This window comes from Podarcis bocagei (genome assembly GCF_964188305.1).
Source record: "Podarcis bocagei genome assembly, chromosome: 1".
NCBI classification, from domain to species: domain Eukaryota; kingdom Metazoa; phylum Chordata; class Lepidosauria; order Squamata; family Lacertidae; genus Podarcis; species Podarcis bocagei.
Genome location: NC_138125.1, coordinates 67,633,528 through 67,653,026, shown reverse-complemented (window position 1 = coordinate 67,653,026; position 19,499 = coordinate 67,633,528). Strand labels below are relative to the sequence as shown.

Sequence of the window (19,499 nt, the reverse complement as noted above, 5' to 3'; positions counted from 1 at the left end):
CAGACAGCACTTTTATCCCTTTGATTTTTGCGCCCAATAGGTTGTTTCCCAAGCCCTTATTTTAGCAATCAGAGGGCCAACCACATAATAATGCACCACCCTGGTGTGTGCTATACTGCATGGTTCTCCTGTGCCTTGGCGTGGCTTCGTCTCTGATTGAGTCCAAGTACCATAAACCTGCTGTACCTTTCCACTCCCCCTGCCCACACTTGGAGTGGGGCTTCCATCAGATTGCCACTGCAATCTGTTATAAGGAATTGCTCTTTGAGAAACAAAACCAAAGCATAGTTGGCCATCTAGAAACTATACATATGAACTATACACATGAAGGCCAATGGTTAAGCATATGCCTTATTTGGAACCATTTCCAAACAGGAAAACTTTTTAAGATATAGGCAGCAGCATTTAATTTCTTATTATCAGCAGAAATGCATTAAAAGCAGTCTACCCCCATTTATTTTTGGTTCCTCTTTGCACTATTTATGTTCCCATGCGCAGAAAATTAGCAAGTAACTATTTAAGCCTAGAATGCCAAGTAGTATGGTAGGGCCTATACTTCAAAGCCTATCTACTGGAACAGATAACTCCAATATGCCACATTATGGTGGGAATAACCCAATAAAGGAGTGAGAAATATTAAAGCGGAGCTTTGCATTTTTTCTCTTTTTCTTTTTTTGGCTGCATATTATGGAGCCAATTGCAACAGTAAATAAAAATGGGTTCAGTGGTGGTAGTCTCCTGAGGAGTGAACCTTTATGTTGGAAAGTTTTGCTCACCCTTGGCCAGTTTATTAGCTTCAGGTCCCTATTGTTCAACAGAATGGAAAACATCCACCAACGAGCATTCTTTGCACTGATACAATTCTTGTCGTGTCCATGTAAGGGCAGAAGTGGTGGTATGGCAATAATGATGATTTACAACTGCCCTCTAAATCCAAGAAGGTTCACAGAAACCTCCATTAGGTTTCTACTACAGATTTATGTAGATGTTCCATGGACCAAGACAGTGTTTTGTTTTTTTAAAAAAATACTGTAGTTCCAGATCACCATCAGCTGCACTTTTAGATCTATCAGCAGAGAAGGCAGTAACAGTGACTTCATGCATATCCCAAACTCTCTTGGCATCAAAGTACAAGGGTAATTTACACAACCCTGGAGTATATGATTCAGTCCTTATTTTCCAAGCAGGCACTTAATCCCTCTGGATTGTGTTGTGCCTCTGACAAAGCAATCACTGGGACTCACTGCCCTGGGCATAAGCGACATTTCAGCATGCCACTATCAAATACAATTAAGCTGAGGTGTTCGCAAGGATCATATGAACTGGCCTGTACACAAGACATGTCCTACAAAAACAAGCATGCTTTTTCTAACAAGCCCTATTATTTTTTACGTTTACTCTGAACCCCACTAAATTTAATGGAGTTTATGCCCAAGTGGACCAACGGAAGATTGCTGCTGCTCACCTTTGTGGAGGATTATTTGTTCTTCAGAGTTCAATAAACATGAACATAAGGTTAAACACAATCACAGGTATTTACACAATTGGCAAGTGACTGCCATGCACTGTTAATTCAAGACCAACTTGGCCTAAAAATATCCTTTTGAATTATATACACAATACATGGAACCTAACAAAGGGATAATATGAATTGACTCTCCACACCCCTACTATAGCAAGATGACTGGTATTGATGAACTGGAAAAATAAAAATGCAACTCCCTTCAACAAATGGATTGAAGGTATTTATAAACTCACAACACGTGAACAAGTCACATACAAACATAGACTTGTCATGGACAAATAACAATCTTGTAATAATTTATGGGCATATATATATATATATATATATATATATATATATATATCCAACAGCCTTGTGTTACACGGAGAAACCATGTGGTTGTTATAGTCCAGTGGCAGTGAGATCTGACAATCAGGAGCAAAAATTATATTCACCAAATAAAGTCTAGTTTTCAGGAGCTTCCAAAAGAGTTTGAACAAAGCTAAAAACTCATACACTGGCCTAAACTTCCCTCCCCACCCCCGTTTTTTGTTTTTTTTAAATCAAGAATCTAAACAATTAAGATTTAAATAGAAGCTTTAATTATTTTTAAATAATGTTATTACATGGGGACTCCATATTACAAAACCACTTTTATTTAAGTACAATACAAAAAAATTAAAAAGATACAAAATAAGTGCTTCCAAAAGTTATTAGTATCCCAGTATCCTTCTAGAGCTAAAGTTCGACACCTCCATCGGTACCTCTGTCATGAAAATACTGCAAAAAGATAGCTGGATTACTAGCATAGAATTGATCAAGCAACCTCTTCCGCTCTTTGGCAGAGAGACTGGAGTCCTCATCAATAGATTTTAGCAAAGATACAAGTTCCTTTTTTGTAGTCTTCTTTGCACTGTGATGATACTCACTTTTGTCAAGTTGCTGGCAGAAAGTATATCCTAAAAAGCAAGCATGAAAACCCATTCATAAAAGTATAGTGGTAACTCTTGTCATTGATACACAGTATTCTCATATCCATAATCAATAGAGCAGAGGCATGGGGAGCCTCTGGCCTGCCAGGGATCCTAATTTGGCTTGTGAAGGTGAAGTCATTTCCCTCCACCCTTCCCCACATGGCCCCACACCTTCTGAGCTGAGCTGATCCCTGCCACAACAGGAACACATTCTCATGTTTCCCTCATACTGACGTTATCAGATGTAACACAACAACAGGCCACTGACAGGTGGGTAGCCCTACCTACCTAGCAAAGTGACATGTGGGGAGGGGGAGGCCTCAGAATTTGCCCCCCTCCTAAGCTGGATCCTGTTCCCCACCCTTGCCCTATATCACTCTGGAAGGGAGTCCAGTATTACCCCCATTTTACAGATAAAGGACGTAGGCTGAATATCTTGCTTAAGACCACCTAGTAATCTCATGGCTAAAGAAATTGGGACCAGGGATTTCCCACTCATGCTCTTGACCATCTCACAACTGCTTTCATCTCAGTCTACTTAATTAGCTTGCATTTTCATAGAACCACACTGCTGAATGGGCCCCAATGCATCACTAACCCAAGAAGAAGAAGAAGAAGAGTTTGGATTTGATATCCCGCCTTTCACTCCCCTTCAGGAGTCTCAAAGTGGCTAACGTTCTCCTTTCCCTTCCTCCCCCACAACAAACACTCTGTGAGGTGAGTGGGGCTGAGAGACTTCACATAAGTGTGACTGGCCCAAGGTCACCCAGCAGCTGCATGTGGAGGAGCGGAGATGCGAACCCGGTTTCCCAGATTACGTGACTACCGCTCTTAACCACTACACCCAAGCCATGCCTTACCAAGTTTCAATCTCGCTATGTTCAAATAAATGGTAGAGTCAATTAAGATAAGATTATTCCAGGTTTTGCCAGAGGTTTCTTTAGAAGTGATTAAAAAACAGGGATGTGGAAACTTGTGGCCCTCCAGATGTTGCTGTACTTCAGCTCCTATCAGTCCTAGCCAGCATGGCCAATGGTCAGGTCTGATGAGAGCTGTAGTCCAACAACAGGTAGAGGGCCACCGATTCCCCAGCCAAGGACTTAAATGTTATTAAATACATGGTTACCTGTATTCAGGTTGGAATCTTTCCCCTGCTGTATAGCCACAAGCTTGTCACTAACCATTTTATGCAACGTCCCTGGGATCTTGGAGAAAAGCAACAGCTTCTTTTAGTCATTAAAATTTAGGATGATAATTCAGTAACAAGCAACAGCAGGGGAACAAGGTTTAAGGCACTTACTTTTAATACATCTTTCTGGTAGTCCACCAAAAACAAAATTAGAAGGTCAGTTTTTCCTTTAGATAAACTTTTATTGTTGACTATGGCTTTGGAGAAAGTTCTTTTCACAACCATCCGGTTGTCGCTCTACGAAATAGGGGAAAAATGATTAAAGGAGTGTTTCCCTGCTTACTTACTCTGTTTTCAAGCACAAGTTTTCTATAGTTTGCTTTGTAAGGCTACAGAAAATTATGTGAATTCAAGTTACTTATTTTGTGAAGTAAGCTTAATAGAGTTCAGTACAGCTTATGCATAAGTCTGCTTAAAATCATCCCAATATTATTGTTATTGGTCATTTAGGGGTTGTATCCAACACTGTGCACAGAGTTCCCATTGTGCAAGTGGACTTTTCCTTCCTCTCCTTTCCTTGCACACCTTCAGAATCTGCTCCAGGGGCTCCCTCCAACCCTCTGGAGCAGATTTTGAGGGTGCACAGGGGACGGGAAAGGGAAAATACTATGCTAGCAGAACAGTCACACTGGAAACGACCCATTATTTTTTATCATTGTTAACTATCATTATTGCTTACTATTGTTATTAACCACTATTTCTTACCTACTCTTTGTCATAAGGTCCCAGCTCAGATTTAAAATATATATAAAATATTAAAGTAAACAATATTCTGTCTGGTGGTGTGGAAACTGCTGCAGTGTGACTCTTTGATCCATTGGTTAGCAGCACTGGAAACCCAAAGTCACGTGGGAGAAACCCATATTGTGGCTCCTTCCCACTTCAGAGCTTCGGTTTCTCAAAAGGACGGTGCCACCATGGGAAGGAATCATGGCATGGGCTCCCACCATAGCAATCTCATATTTCCAACATTAACCTAGTGGCACTGCTCTGCTCCAAAGACTGACATGTCATTGAAGGTTACATTAGAAGGGGCCCTAAGTGATCACACTTGCCTCTGCTTGGATCTTAAGATCAGAATTCTGAGCGATAATAGCCATGAAGTAGAGTAGTCTCCTGAACTCCTCTCTTCTTGTACTATCCAGTAACTTCAAGTAGAGCTGAATCGCTTCCAAAGCTTGATCAGTTTTCCCATTAACTGGAACAAAGAAGAACGAGGGAGTTTATGACTAACACCCAACATTACTGTTCTGTTTAAATACCGACAATTCCCCATCACCACAAACTTGTCAAGTTTGCCAATAAAAGCACAGTTACCATTGAGCTATACAGTACAGTATGCATTTTACAAGAGTTTTCACTCCACATGTCTGTATACATTGATAAAGAATGTAGCTAGTCATCTAGAAATTTGGAAGCCAATTGTACTTACCTAGCAGCTCTGCAATGCCCAGGTGGATTTCGGGTGCATGACTTAACAGTGGTTCCTTCTTTTGGCTATAGTATCTACCAATGGTATCAAACAGCAGCAGCTTCCCAAAATGTACTTTGTCAGGCTGCTTAGGCAAATTACGGCTCACATCAACCACCATCGGATCTGGCAGATACTCCAGACAGTCTATTGCTGCCGACAGCCATTCATCCGTCCTAGAAAATGAAAATTCCTATGTATGTATATTTTCAAAGTCATGGGCCCTACTCCAGGTAAAGTCTGTCCATAACCAAGGCCCATTGAAATCATAATAACAGCTTAGGGCCAAAGCTAGCTGTGACCTGAGAGATGAATGATTCTATGATTCTATGAAGAAAAGATCTTCAGTGGTGGCATTTAAGAAAAAGATCAAAGCACCTTGCGGGTGGGATGGGAGGTGAATACAGTTAAAATGGGAACTGCAGCACAGAGGCAGGAAAAGTAACCCTTCCAGCACACTATTTTCTTGGTCCAAATCCTCCCCCTTCCCCCCAAAATAAACATGCCTCTAAAGATGCTATTTGCCCTGCAGGTAAAAGTAAACTCAGCTTCTTGTGTTCCTGTTCATCAACATACATACTTACTGAGAGTCTCCGAATGCTTTCAGAATTTCCCGGTCCAGGTAGTTGCTTGTGATCTTACATTCAGACTCTTGCTTTGTTTGTGGAAATTTAGATCCTGCCTTCTGGTACTCAAGTAAAGAGTCAAGAAGTGGAAGATCTATAAGCTGCAGGAGGCGGGTAATTGTTTGCTCTCTCCAGACTTCGTTAATAACTAGAAGCACAATTCAAATGCCAAGATCCAGTTAGCTAAAGTTATTTAGGGGTCAAGGAGTAATTTGCTATTGCAGTATTTGTCTTTTAGCCTAAGAGACTTAATACTTCACTGAAAGAACACTTAAGCGACCTGCTTCCTTATTAATGCATTATCAACTTACAAGTGTACTTTATCAGGGTAAAAGGAAGGTGACCAACAGCAATTTATGCAGGGAACAGCAAGCATTTGGGCATAGTCAACATGCTTTGCATTTTTTCCTGTGGAACTTGCGAATGATCTTTGCTGCACAGGGAATCCAATCACATAAATCATGCTAATAAGGATGCGTAAAGAAAGGAGGCCTTGTTGAAGACTTTTGAGTTGGAACAATGGATTCCTTAGCTTCAAGAGCCTCTGCCACATTCAAGGATTCCAAAACTGAAAAGCAAGAACTTGTCTGCTTGCTGCATTTTCTAATCAGGACTAAATTTTCAACTACAGAAAAACAACCCTAATTTTGGGTTTTCCCATCAATGAAGATGAAATAGTGGCAGAAACACATCCAAGCCTTCTTAAATCCAGCTAAATTTTAAAGGTAACAAAAAGCTTTGAACACTTGCACTACTAGTGGCTAAGCTTTAAATCTGAGTTTTAAACTGAATTTCATTTTAAAAAATTATAATTTGAAATAGTTTTTATTGTTTTATGATGCACTTATTTTATTTGTTGCTTTGTAAGCCATCCAGGGAACTTCTATTCTGGGGTGGCTACATAATAAATGTAATACATAAAAGTTTTTTAGCCACTACAAGTAAAAAATGTGAGGCGATGCCATTTTCAAAACAACCACAGTCAGCCCTTCCCTTTGGGATAGTTTTGGTATCTGTAGTCTAAAGAGCTTGGGGAGAGAAGGCAGACAGCAGCACATCACTGGATAAGCAAATGGCTAGGCCATGCTGGCTGGGGTTGATGGAAGTTGTTGTCCAAAACACACCATAGGTACTGAGCTGGTGAGGGCTTGTCTATACTGATCATCACCAGGCCCTCCAGCATAAGTTCACAAACTTCTATTCCCTGTGACAGTTGTGGGTCAGTGTCAGAGGCTGGCCTTGCACGATTTCTCAGGATGGGGAGGCAATAGGCATCTGCTGTAAGTCAAGAAAATACACTCCACAGTGTATTCCTTTTATTCTAAGCACTGTATTTGGTAGTGGAAAGGAGCTAAATTTGCAAGTTCCCACCAGTTTAAAACAAGGCATCCATTCCTTCCCTTGGGTGCAAGCAATTATGATGTTTGTGCATCACTTACCTTGGTGAGAAAAGTTTGGAGAGGTATTTACTTGAGAGGAACTAACAGGCGTTAGACTCAAGTTTTCCAAGAGATCCTCCAAGCTTCCTGATTTCACTGGTGTTATGCTAAGTAATGTTCTTTTCTCCTGTCTGAAGAAAGAAAAATGGATTATTCACGTTATCTGCTCATCAGCCAGAAAGGTCCTGGTAGCGATAGTCTCTACAAGTGAGCTTTGAATTCATGACTACTCAACTGAAGGGCAAAAAATACAAACATTCTGCTTCAAACATAAAAATGAACCAAAGAGATACATGCTCAAGATAACTGAATACACATTAGTGTCCCTTATGTTAATCACCTCCTGGCAAATAGAAGGGGAAGAAATGGAGGTAGTGAGAGATTTTACTTTCTTGGGCTCCATGATCACTGCAGATGGTGACAGCAGTCACAAAATTAAAAGACGCCTGCTTCTTGGGAGAAAAGCAATGACAAACCTAGACAGCATCTTAAAAAGCAGAGACATCACCTTGCCAACAAAGGTCCGTATAGTTAAAGCTACAGTTTTCCCAGTAGTGATGTATGGAAGTGAGAGTTGGGCCATAAGGAAGGCTGATCACCGAAGAATTAATGCTTTTGAATTATGGTGCTGGAGGAGACTCTTGAGAGTCCCATGGACTGCAAGAAGATCAAACCTATCCTTTCTTAAGGAAATCAGCCCTGAGTGCTCACTGGAAGGACAGATCATGAAGCTGAGGCTCCAATACTTTGGCCACCTCATGAGAAGAGAAGACTCCCTGGAAAAGACCCTGATGTTGGGAAAGATGGAGGGCACAAGGAGAAGGGGACGACAGAGGACGAGATGGTTGGACAGTGTTCTCGAAGCTACCAGCATGAGTTTGACCAAACTGCAGGAGGCAGTGGAAGACAGAAGTGCCTGGTGTGCTCTGGTCCATGGGGTCACAAAGAGTCGGACACGACTAAATGACTAAACAACAACATGTTAATTGACCTGTCATAAGAGTATCAAAACCAATCTGTTACAATCCCAATCCCATTTGCCTAGTTCTATTTCAGTAGGCTCTATTTCTGTGTAGAAATGGCTAAGATTGTGCTGTTAGGCCTGTTCTTCCAAGAAGTTTGATATAATGGACATATTTAACTGTGACTGCATTACTTGAAGCTGTGATAAAACATATTGAGCTAAGACACACAGCCCCAGCCCCGTATTTATAAATACTTATGGTTGGCCACAATTGCTGAGGCTGAGCCCCATTTATGTTTGCGGTGTCCAATTAAGAACTGCCATTAAAAATGTGATATTTACAATGTGTCACTGATGTGAATTGTGCATTAGTTCATGCGTTTCAAAAAACTAAATATAAAGTGCTACTGCATTGGGGGCGGGGAGGAAATGGCGACTAGCAATCCTGTTTTTGCACCTGTAATCCAGGTTCCAGGAGCCATTTAGCTTCTAGCTTTTCTATCTCAGTTTCCAACACTGCGTCTAAGGGGCCAAGCTATGTGTACTCAGAAGTAAGTCCTACTAAGTTCAATAGGATTTACTCCCCAGCAAAGGTGCTTAGGTGTGATGTCTAAGGCAACCCTGCTTCCAGGTTAGTGGGAACAAGCACCACTGAATTCAAATGTACTTGTTTCTATCTGGCTATATATAGATTGCACTATAAATCACAACCAAGTAATATTCAGCATCTTTCACAAGGGTTGTGCACATTGCACCCAAATGAGGCCTCTCAGTTTGCTTGTCAACAGGTTTAATTTTAATTAAGGGCAGATCCACACCACACATTTAAAGTATATGCCTTCCCCCAAATAATACTGGGAACTGTCATTTCCCTCTCACAAAAGATACATTTCCCAGCATTCTTAACAAACCAGTTCCCAGGATTCTTTGGGAGAAGGGATTGGATGTGGTTTAAATGAATCGTATGCTTTTCTCCTAAGAGTAAGAAGCATGTTAGTCATCTTACATTACACACATAAGCTCACATCCTTACATTCTACTTTGGTGTCCACCCTTGGTTCCATTTTCAAAAGACACTAACACATTTTGAATGTCCACTTCACCCATATAATAACAGACCAAAAGAACAACTCTTCCTGTTATCATAATTAGTCCACGTGAGTGAGTCTTCAGCATGTGCCTTCAGATACATCACTCTCTCATCAGCTGGAATGATACAAACAAAATCCTATCCAAGAATTGTACTTGATTCAATGAAAATTAGTCATACTTAAATTCATTTGACAATGACAGAGTTGAAGTGTAAATTGGGTTGTTTTTATTTTATGTATTTTGTGTTTTTTATATTGTGATTTTCTCCTGCGAGCCACATGAGACCTGTGGGTATAGGGCAGTAAATAAATTTTAAGGGGAGGAGGAGGAGGAGGAGGAGGAGGAGAAGAAGAAGAAGAAGAAGAAGAAGAAGAAGAAGAAGAAGAAGAAGAAATTGACCCCCCTCTCTCTAGCTGGGACTATTATGCAAGCTACTTGCAACTTTCATGGTCACTTTTGGATTTAAAAAATAACACCATACTCAGCTGTTTTGGGGTGGGGGGACATGCTGGTATTCAGTTCCTGCTACATTGAAATCTACAATTTCTCCTTTGACTTCTACAGGCAGCTCTACCTTCTATCCCTGGGGACATTTTAAAACACAGATTTATAACCACGTGAACCTGCCTGCCTGGCAAGATCTTCACTGGAGGCTCTTGTCTGAATGCAGAGACAGAGCCCATTTGATGGTGGCATCCCACAGTGGAACACTTTCCAGAAACACTTGGCTGGTAACTAGTTCCTAGTGTGCTAGTTTCATTACCAGGTGCCTAAAGCTTTTAAATTGTCCAAAAAGCCTTTTTACACTAGGCAACTAATTTTGCTGCCATAGCCTTTTTGTTTCTGTTCAGCTTTTTGCTTTTACTGACTTTATTGTCCTTTGCTTTGTTTTAAAGGACAACTTTGTCCATTAAAGTAATATCATCAGCCAATGTGGGAGCTTTACGCTGAAAGGCAAAATATACATTTAAGAGAGACAGACATAGACATCCAGCAAGGATGGAAACTAGCTTCAATTCCAGCACCCCTTGGTTGGATGAGAACTACTAAAAATTGGTGCATGCGTAATTCCCAGGGCATCCTGAATTCAAGGCTGTGCTCACACATCCTTAGTCAGATGGCCAATAGCAGCACCAAACAACTTGTCTTTCTGACAAGTGGGAGGAGTCGACTGTCCCTTTCCACATCCACAGAGGCACCTGGCCAGATAGTGACAGTGACATGTATAGAGTTGGTGCACAAAGTTGCAGATCAAAGCAAAGTCCACTATGAGTTCAGTTAAAGTAGATCTTCCTCAGTTGACGACTGTGGAACAACTTATGCTTACCATTTTTCCTTCCATAGACAAGACATCCTCCCTCCTAACCTTTTAAGCTGCATACGCAGTTCTTTGGATTGCAGCCCACATAGAGAATTAAGTTCTATTGACTTTAGGGCCATTCAAGAAGGATTTGCTTTTATTTATTTATATGTATGTATGTATCTGTGTGTGTGTGTGTGTGTATTACCTTGGATGTGCAGATACATCCACAGCAGCAGCAAATGAGCACACAAGATAGGACTGCCAGGCTCCCGACTTACAATTAGAAAGTCCCAATTAATACTGAAACACTCAAGTTCAAAGTAACTCTGATTAGGGTTAGGCTGCTTTCAAGATAGAACAACAAGAAAACATGGCAAATATCTTCAGCACTTTATTTGGTACTAACCTTTGATGCACAGTCCGGCTGTACTCTTTTCCAAACGGACTGTCCATTTGGTTACACGCATTTGGAAACCTGTAGAGGCTGCAGCTGCTATCTTCGAACACAGACCGTTTGTCTTTTCCAAAGACTCTGGTAGAAACTGCTTCAAACACTTTGTAGTCCATCAGTGCCTGACACACTCTCACAACTTTAGTCCGGGAAATATCTACATTGCCAAAGTATTTGTTCTGCAGAAGGTGGGCATAGACGACGTCTACTGCATCGGAGCCAATAAAACAGTCGTTAAAAGATTTCAGGTTCTGACGCCGCTTTTTCACTTCAACTTGGCTCTGAAGTGCGTTGATAATGCTGCTCCAGACATATGTGGCTCCAAATGGTCTCTGTGCCAAGCTGAAACCTAAACACGCAATGCAAGAGATGTATTTCAGTGAGTTTTCTGGAAGCAGATTATGGACCTACCCAATATTTTTAGGAGTCACTTCCAAAAGTGTGCATCATTTCCCATGGAAATATTGGTGGAGCCCTTTTACTGGCAACATTAGCTAACAAGGTCTCTAGCGCAGGGATGGGAAACCTTTTGCCTGCCAGGTGGAGTGAGACTCCATCTCCCATAAACTTCAGCCAGTATGGTCAGTGGTCAGGGATGATGGACTCTGGGACTCCAACATCTGGGGAAGGACAGAGGCTCCCCAACCCTGCTCTAAGGTTTGACTCAAGGGAATATAACAGTTATGTCCCCGTAACTATAAAAATGCTATCAGTTAGCAGGGCTGGGAAAGATTCCTCTCTGCCAGACACAGAGACCCTATAAAGCAGCTGTCAGTCAATCACTAACAATATTGGGAATCTTCATTTTCTCACTGAGAAACTTTTGTGGGATACTTTTTGTGGGAGAGTCTTGCCCACACCTGCCCTAGATTCTTCTATGCAAGGCTGCCATTTCAAATTCCTGAGGTGGGGGAGGGAAAGAGAAAGAAGGTATTTTACAGGTGACCATGATTCTTCACAAGATTGTAAAAGCTCTTGTATCCACTCAGGATTAAAGTTGCAGAGAGAGAGAGATGTATTTTGAAAGCATGTGTTATGGTTACTACTTGTACTTTATAATTACAGCAAAGCCATCAGCACAGAACGGTCTTTTTTATTATTAAAACAAATGCCTGAGACACACACACCTGGTACATTCACCCATCAAATTTTTATGCCTATGACCATAATGTTTATAGTCAAGTACTGGAGGATGCAAAGGCTGCCCCAGAACACCTAAATCTACTGGTACTGTCCGTATCAGACCAGTAAACTCAAATGCCTGAGTAGTTCTGCCGAGATAAAAAACAGTTCCTTTTTTAAAACAAAAAATCTACCATACCATAGCCAACAGCACTGCAGCTTTTCTAATTCTTGTTGCCAAACAGACCCCAGGGAAAGCTTTGTTTGCTAACAACACTGGAGTCAAGGCTGCCTCCCAGAAGACTACCCAAACTGAGAGGAAAGTATTTCCTCTCCTGGAAGACAGTCCACAAGAGACCAACTCCTGCAGATTTACATATATGAACTTCCATAGGGATCGCACAGCCAGCGTGAATTTGATCACACTTAAACAGCAATTTATCCACGGCTATATATTAAGAAGGAACCCAATATGCTGATGAATAGCGCCTCCGGCTTTTGGCGAGCAGTTCAGTTACGAGAGACAGAACAGACCTTTTGCAGGAAGCGAGGGAATGAAAGCACTTTATGAAATTAATGTAGAAATGTGAGTAAGTAAAGCAAGCTGGAAGAGCTTCCTCTGTCGAGGAAAGGCTTCTTGCATATTACCCAGCGACTCCAGCCAACCTGAAGAAACAGGCCACCAGCTCTAACCGCACACATACAGAGAGAGATAGCTTGCCCAGCGGCAGGTCCGGAAACAGCAAACCTACCAGAGCTGGGAGGAGGCAAGTCCACGCCATCCTAGCCTTTAGGCACATTAATTAACATTTTTAACCTTACCTCTTATATGTGTTTGTGAGAGGGGGTGGAGGAGTTATTGGTTTGTTTTGTTCTTGTTTTTATTATGCGTTTTTCTGCTGCGATCCGCCCTGAGATCAGTATACAAGGGCAGTATACAAATTTATAATAAAATAGGATTCTGCCGGAGCTACTGGACCCCTCCAGAATAAGAGCAAAACAACAACAACAACAACGCTCTGTTGACCGCCCGGCTGACCTTCCAACAGGGCTAAGGCCAACCATCTCCCAGAAAAGAGGAGATAGCCGTCGAAGGGAGAAGATACGGGGTTGCATCAGAGCAACCGCGGCGGGTCGGGCCAAAGGTCCATCCGTCGGTCAGACCCGGGCGCTGCCTCCACCTGCGGCCGGTGAGAGAAAGCGCCTTCCGCCCGCCCCACGGGGCGAAATTGGAGGGGCGAGGGCGCGAGATAGGCGGCTCTGCATATGACTTTATAGGAGCCGACCCTTAACAGCGAGAAGAGGCGGGGAGCCCACGGAACCCACCTGCCTTAGGAGGCGCTTTGCCCCGCAGAACATAATAAGAAGCCCCGAACCCGCCGCCTACCTGGAGGCTTGTTAGCCGGACTGTACACCGCGCAGAGATTCAAAGCCGCCGCCTTCTCCTTCACGCTGGCCATAGTGCCGGCCGGTTTCTGCCTCGGCGTCCCCGGGAATGAGCAGAGCAGCCCGGGCACCTCGCGGAGGGGAAATAGGCGGCGCTCGCACGCAGGCGCTGCTCCCATTGGCTCGCGTTGGCGGCGGGGGCGGAGCCCGCCCTCTACTTTAATAAGCCGAACTGCAACCGCGGGGCGAAGACAACGGTGCGCTCACCAGAGCTTCCCTAAAGGGAGTTGCTCTGTTCCTGGGGTGCTTTGCAGAGGACGCTCCCACCCACACAAAGGCTCCCGTTTCTCCCTGTAGCTCTAGGGAGAAACCAAGAGTGAGCCACCTTCTTTATCAGGCTTCCTCAACCTCGGCCCTCCAGATGTTTCGAGACTACAATTCCCATCATCCCTGACCACTGGTCCTGCTAGTTAGGGATCATGGGAGTTGTAGGCCAAAAACATCTGGACGGCCCAGGTTGAGGAAGCCTGTTCTATATGTTTGCATTGCATACACGGGTTTAGAGGGGAGTGGGGTCAGCTCACATCTGCCAGCTGGCTTGCCTGTGAACAAGGAACACCCAAGACATTTTGGCCTTTTTGGCACCTGAGGCAAACCTCAAAATGGCGCCCCATCCTCTCCCCACTAGGGAAGAAGGGTGAGTGAATATCTGCATCAAGAACAAGGGGGCAGGAATAATAACGATTTGCATTGGGATCTGTGGCCTGCCGTCTGAGGCGATTGCCTCACCTCACCTAATGGGTGGACTGGTTCTGATTGGTGGAAAGGTCTGAAAGAAGGAGCAGTAGTGGACTTTGGGCTCTCAAATTTCAGCAGCACCCTATGTGATGCTAAGTTTGGCACCCCTCACTTCCCTGGCTCTGTTCTGCAATGTTGTGACACCCCCTGCAGCCTCCAGTGCCACTGCACTGTGGTCACACCACATAAAACCTCCTCTGAAAGGTTGGTCAGTGTACAGGTTTCCATGTGGATTTCAGGCTGAGTGCAAGTAAGGGGAAGGTGAGGGGCTACTACTTGGGCTCCTGCTTATAAGGGTCCTAGTAGGCCTTTGCTTGTGGTGTAAGGTAGTCTCTGGATTGTAGCCATGCCTCCTCCTCGTTAGCCCCTCTTCTTTATAAAGGTCTCAGGTAGCAGGGCTCATGGTGTAGGGTAGTCTGCATTGTAGCCATGCCTCCTCCCGGTTAGCCCCTCTTCTTTATAAAGGCCTCAGGTAGCGGGGCATGTGAGGGTATGTTCCCTGCTCTTTGCAAGTTACGATCTTGGTGGTGGGAGCATTTTACCCTCATCAAATTCATGTTAACCAAAAGTCTCCTATTGCTCGTGGTCTCAGATGTTCAATTTCACAAGTCTGTGCACCCTGAAACCTATATATGTTTACTCATAAGCAAATCCTGCTTTGTACTAAGTGTGGAAGGGGTTGCAGTTCTGCCAGCCAGATCCTATGCAATGTTATACACACCTAACTGTGAAAAGAGCTCAGCTGGTAGCAGCCTATGCAAAAATGTGCAAACTTTGATTGTTGAGATATAATTTATTTACCTTTATTATTATACTAATATCTCACTTTTCCTCTCCAAGTAGCTCAAAGTGGGCTATAAACCCTAGTCCCCCAGGTTGGTCCTAAATACACCACTCCTGGAAATTTTGAGCTGAAAACGACCTGAAGGTGCAGATACTAGTATTGGGGCAGATTCAATTCTACTTGGAATGTAGTCTACAAATTTACAGAGTTTATATCAATGTTGTTTTAATGTGTCCAGAGAACCCTGGGAACTGTCATGTTGGAATATTCACCTCAGAATATCACAGTCACTATGGATTCTGGAGAGAGGGAATGCCTTTTTAGTATGCCCACATAATCTAATCTGAGGCAAAGCTCAGCCATGGACCTTGTCTCGTTCCTTTTTCTATTTTAAATTGATTCGTTATCACCTGGTTAATAATTAATTTTGTATTCTGTTCTGTATATACAGCTTGTATCCCTTTTATAAACTTTTCTCCATATTCCATTTCTTCCATCACTTTCTTCATAAAATCCCAAGATATATAATCAAACGCTTTTTCCGTATCTATAAACATCATTGCTGCTTTTTTCTCATTTCTTACTTCTAGATATTCTATTACATTTAAAATATTTCTTATATTATCTTTCATCTGTCTACCTGGAAGGAATCCCACTTGATCTGGATATATATAAACATTTAAGACCTTTTTCAATCTATTAGCTAAAATATTAGCAAATATTTTGTAGTCAAGAGGTAAGTACCTTTGAGCACATAATGAGACCGTTTCCTCTTTTAGTGTGTTGGTGTAGCTTAGTCCCCACAGTTGTTTGACCAGGGAACATTAACTTCAAGGTGACTTTTAGCCAAACTACAGTACTTCAAGCTATCAGAGTCAAGTGTTGTCATACATGCTGCAGTGATAGGCAATGACTAGCTGGTCTGTGTCTTTCATTTCTAAAGGGCCCTCTCCCATCTGCTTTGTAACAATCTCTAATGCACGTATACCTGAGTTAAACATGTTTACACCTGATCATATCCACAAACTCAGCTTCTTATAGGGCACAGAGTAGCAAAAAAGAAAGAAAAAGCTCTGTTCCATTTCCTGATAAAGTTGTTCATTATCATAAGCAGGGCAATTTCTGTCCCAAATCGAAGTCTGATGTTTGTTGGCTATGGGTCTCAATGACTGAAAGTAGCAACGTGTGTGGCTAATCAGTTGTGATAATGGGATATTTGGACATGCTGTGCAATCTGGGCCTATTCCTAAACGTTATTAAAAACTGGAATTCAAACAACTTGCAGAACAATGAGGTTTTGAGTTTTGACAATTTTACTGTTGAGGAGTTGCTGAAATAAAATTACACATCAGCAACTGATCCTCTGTAAAACTTTGAATGGTTCAGGATGTTTATGCCTACCATACCAAATTTATAGACACAAGTAGCAGCATAGCAACATATACAATACACTGTTAATCAAAGAACATACTGAAAAAAATTATCTGCTTGGTACACCAGAACATTCAGATCTAGGCCAGCACACAATGAACCAAATGCGTTGAGGTCACACTAATCTTTGTTTTATTTTGTTAGATGAAAAACGGATGTCAGTGCAATTGTAGTATGTTGCTTCAGAAGCATGAACCACTATTTTCAGAAAGAATTAATTTTATCTTGTGATAATTCAGCCAGGTCCATTTATATGAATGAGTATATTTGTTTTGTTATGCTCATCAATGTCATTTAAACCAAAAGGGCAACATCTGTATTAACAAGGGGTTTTCCACAAGGCCTTTTTTTTTTTAAAATGCCCCTTATTTCAGATTGCTGCTCAGGAAATATATTCATTATTGTAATCCAGAAGGTTTTTCTATATAAGCACAAAATAATTAATATGTGTCTTATGAGCTTCAGACACCAACTTAAGACTTGGTGATTTCAGCACACCTTTTTATGAAACTGATTTGTTTTTTAAACCTTTGTCAGATGACCCATTTTTGTATTGATTATCCTTAATGCATTTTTGCTTGATTTTATATTGTTTGGATTTTAATGGAGATCCTGTAAACTACATATTGTATTGGCCTGAAAATAAGCTGCACTTTCCCCCCAAATCCGATTATGAAAAGTTAAAGTGCAGCTTATATTCGTGGCCTTATGCCATCGGCAAAGTGGTGTGGCTCCACCCCCCAGGAAGCAGCCCGGGAGCGTGTGGCAACGGCGCCCGTCCCATCCACGGCTCCCAAGCCGCCAAATTTTAAAGGTGCCGCCTATTTGCGGGTTTGGCTTATATTCCTGCCAATACGGTAGATATGCTTTTTTAATGAGTTTGAAGCATAGTTATTAATAAAGAACACCATTTATATACTGTTGACAAAAGTTTCTGCAATTTCTAAAATCCATTGGTAACTTTGGGCTTTTCAGATGTTTGACGGGGCGAGCTGAGCTCTTCTAAATGTAACTAGGGTAAGAAACAGTGACATGACAAACTGCGCAGCAGAGGCTGTGCACAAACTATACCTTTTAGAGCACATTCCAAGCATATTCGTTCCCTTGAAGAATTCTGGGCACTGTGGTTTGTTAAGGGCTGCTGGGAATTGCTACTCTGTGGGGTAAACTACAATGCCCAGAATTCACTGAGGGAAAGAATGTGATTGCTTTAATGGTATAATGGGTACTAATGGGTACTAGGTCTTAGGGAAGGCAGCTCCTGAAGTAAGGAGTGGGAAGCAAAGCAACCTTGGTATCTGATCCCTAGGAAGTCCCCTGCAAGGGAAACTAGGCAATTAAAATAGACTTGCAGAAGTTAATATACTAACGCTGCAGTCCTATACACTCTGTACTGGGATTACACTAGAACTCAGGAGCGTACACTTTTGAGCAGACATACAATATATATGTGCTGCAAAAGGTTTGGGCTGGCCATGCTTGTGGAAAGGGTGAGGGTGAAATAGCAAAGGTCAGGTCGCAATCTGGCCCAGATGCACAACCATGTGTTTATTGTGCCTTGCCAGTGGTGTGACAGATAGGGAATTACCTTGTGAATTGCCCTGAGACCTACGATGAAGGGCGGTATGTAAGTCTAAAATAAAATAAAAAAGCAAGCAAGCAGGATTTTCTTTCACAGCAGGAATAAATTTTGGAGTGACATGGTAACTTATGGGATCTTCCTTGCTTTGGCAAGTGATTGAGATGCTGTTTGTGTCAGATTAGCACAAACTGAGAAAGAAAATAATCAAGCAGAGGTTAAATACTACTTTTCTTTTCTTGGATAGGCTTCATATTTCATGCTAACATTAAGAAAAAGTTCAGAAAATGGCTCAATTCAGGCAGTACGTCTAGATTTTGTTCATGCAGAATAGTTTGCCACATCACAAGTTACTATAGTCTTCACTATATATTTTTTAATTTAGTGTTTGGAGCAGCACTGATGTTTCACTTTATATTAGTATGAGTTGCTTCTTTGGATCCTGTTGATCTTGGATTATACCAAATGGTTATTTACCATAAATATTTCATAAACATTCCAGTTATTTTTTAATGACTCCTCATCTGCATCTTTCTCCAACCTATGAACAATGGCTCCATTCAATCAAAATGAAGCCATTCTGAAGAGACCAGCACATGGAATATATAAACAATTGCTTATGAAAATGTGCTCTGTGCCCATTATCCTTGAAGACACAAGTAGACTTTCAGCATATAGGTCACATATACTGAAAGTAAATAAAATCCACACGTTAATACTACAGAAACACAGAATGCTTATTTATTTTGCATAGTTTAGGCCTGCCCTTCATCATGTGATCTCGGTGTACGTTACAATATACTAAAATAAGAATTCCAAACAAGTTCAGTCATGAAAACCTCCAGACTTGCAGCAGTAGCGAACATCCCAAAAATCTCCAGGCAAAAATAGGCACATATTTGCCTAGTACCAAAACACTGGAAATATTGGTGCCAGTTGGGTTTCCAGGAGGAAGGAATTCCACAGGTGTGGAACTACCACAGGGAAGCCCCTATCTCATATATAAGTGCAATTCTATCACATAAAAGCAGCAAATGTTATAAATTGCTCTGCTTCCAACATGACTTATACAGTGCAGCCATTCAAGCACTATGTGAAATAAATTAGCTTGGATCCTTATAACCCCATGAATGGGAACTCTGCTCAAGGATTGTTTCTGCTGGCACCCAGTTTCCACCAATTGCCCCTTCATCTCCCTGTGTACCCCTAAAATCTGCTAAAGTGTTGTGGGCCCAGTTCGAGGGAGAAGGTGCTAGCCACAATCATCTAGCCACTTTTACCAGTGGGAACTTTCCTGAATCAAAAGCCTTTCCACTAACAGAAGTAAAGCCCGGAATCCAAACCAGTGGTTGACTGAAATGTATTCTGCTGATATTCGAAGGGTGA

The 19,499-nt window shown here is 42.0% G+C and overlaps 1 protein-coding gene across 1 annotated transcript; it reads right to left on the bottom strand.

Moving 5' to 3' along the window:
- Positions 1 to 2,083: 2,083 nt before the first annotated feature.
- DEPDC7 (DEP domain containing 7) lies at positions 2,084 to 13,648 on the bottom strand. Its single transcript, XM_081198400.1, has 9 exons — positions 13,523 to 13,648; positions 10,969 to 11,362; positions 7,204 to 7,334; positions 5,723 to 5,912; positions 5,100 to 5,314; positions 4,723 to 4,865; positions 3,779 to 3,904; positions 3,605 to 3,683; positions 2,084 to 2,463 (listed from the first exon to the last, which is right to left on the bottom strand). The coding sequence occupies exons 1-9, from the start codon at positions 13,593 to 13,595 to the stop codon at positions 2,243 to 2,245; spliced, it is 1,572 nt and encodes a 523-aa protein (XP_081054526.1). The 5' UTR covers positions 13,596 to 13,648; the 3' UTR covers positions 2,084 to 2,242.
- Between the last annotated feature and the right edge of the window lie 5,851 nt (positions 13,649 to 19,499).

What these genes read in the sequence shown, in the direction of transcription:
- DEPDC7 (XM_081198400.1), bottom strand. Translation starts at nt 13,595, where the DNA reads ATGGCCAGCGTGAAGGAGAAGGCGGCGGCTTTGAATCTCTGCGCGGTG. An exon ending in TCCAAACTTTTCTCACCAAG is followed by an intron (nt 5,913 to 7,203) that starts GTAAGTGATGCA and finishes TTGTGCTTCTAG; the next exon opens with TTATTAACGAAGTCTGGAGA. An exon ending in ACCAGAAAGATGTATTAAAA is followed by an intron (nt 3,684 to 3,778) that starts GTAAGTGCCTTA and finishes CTTTTCTCCAAG; the next exon opens with ATCCCAGGGACGTTGCATAA.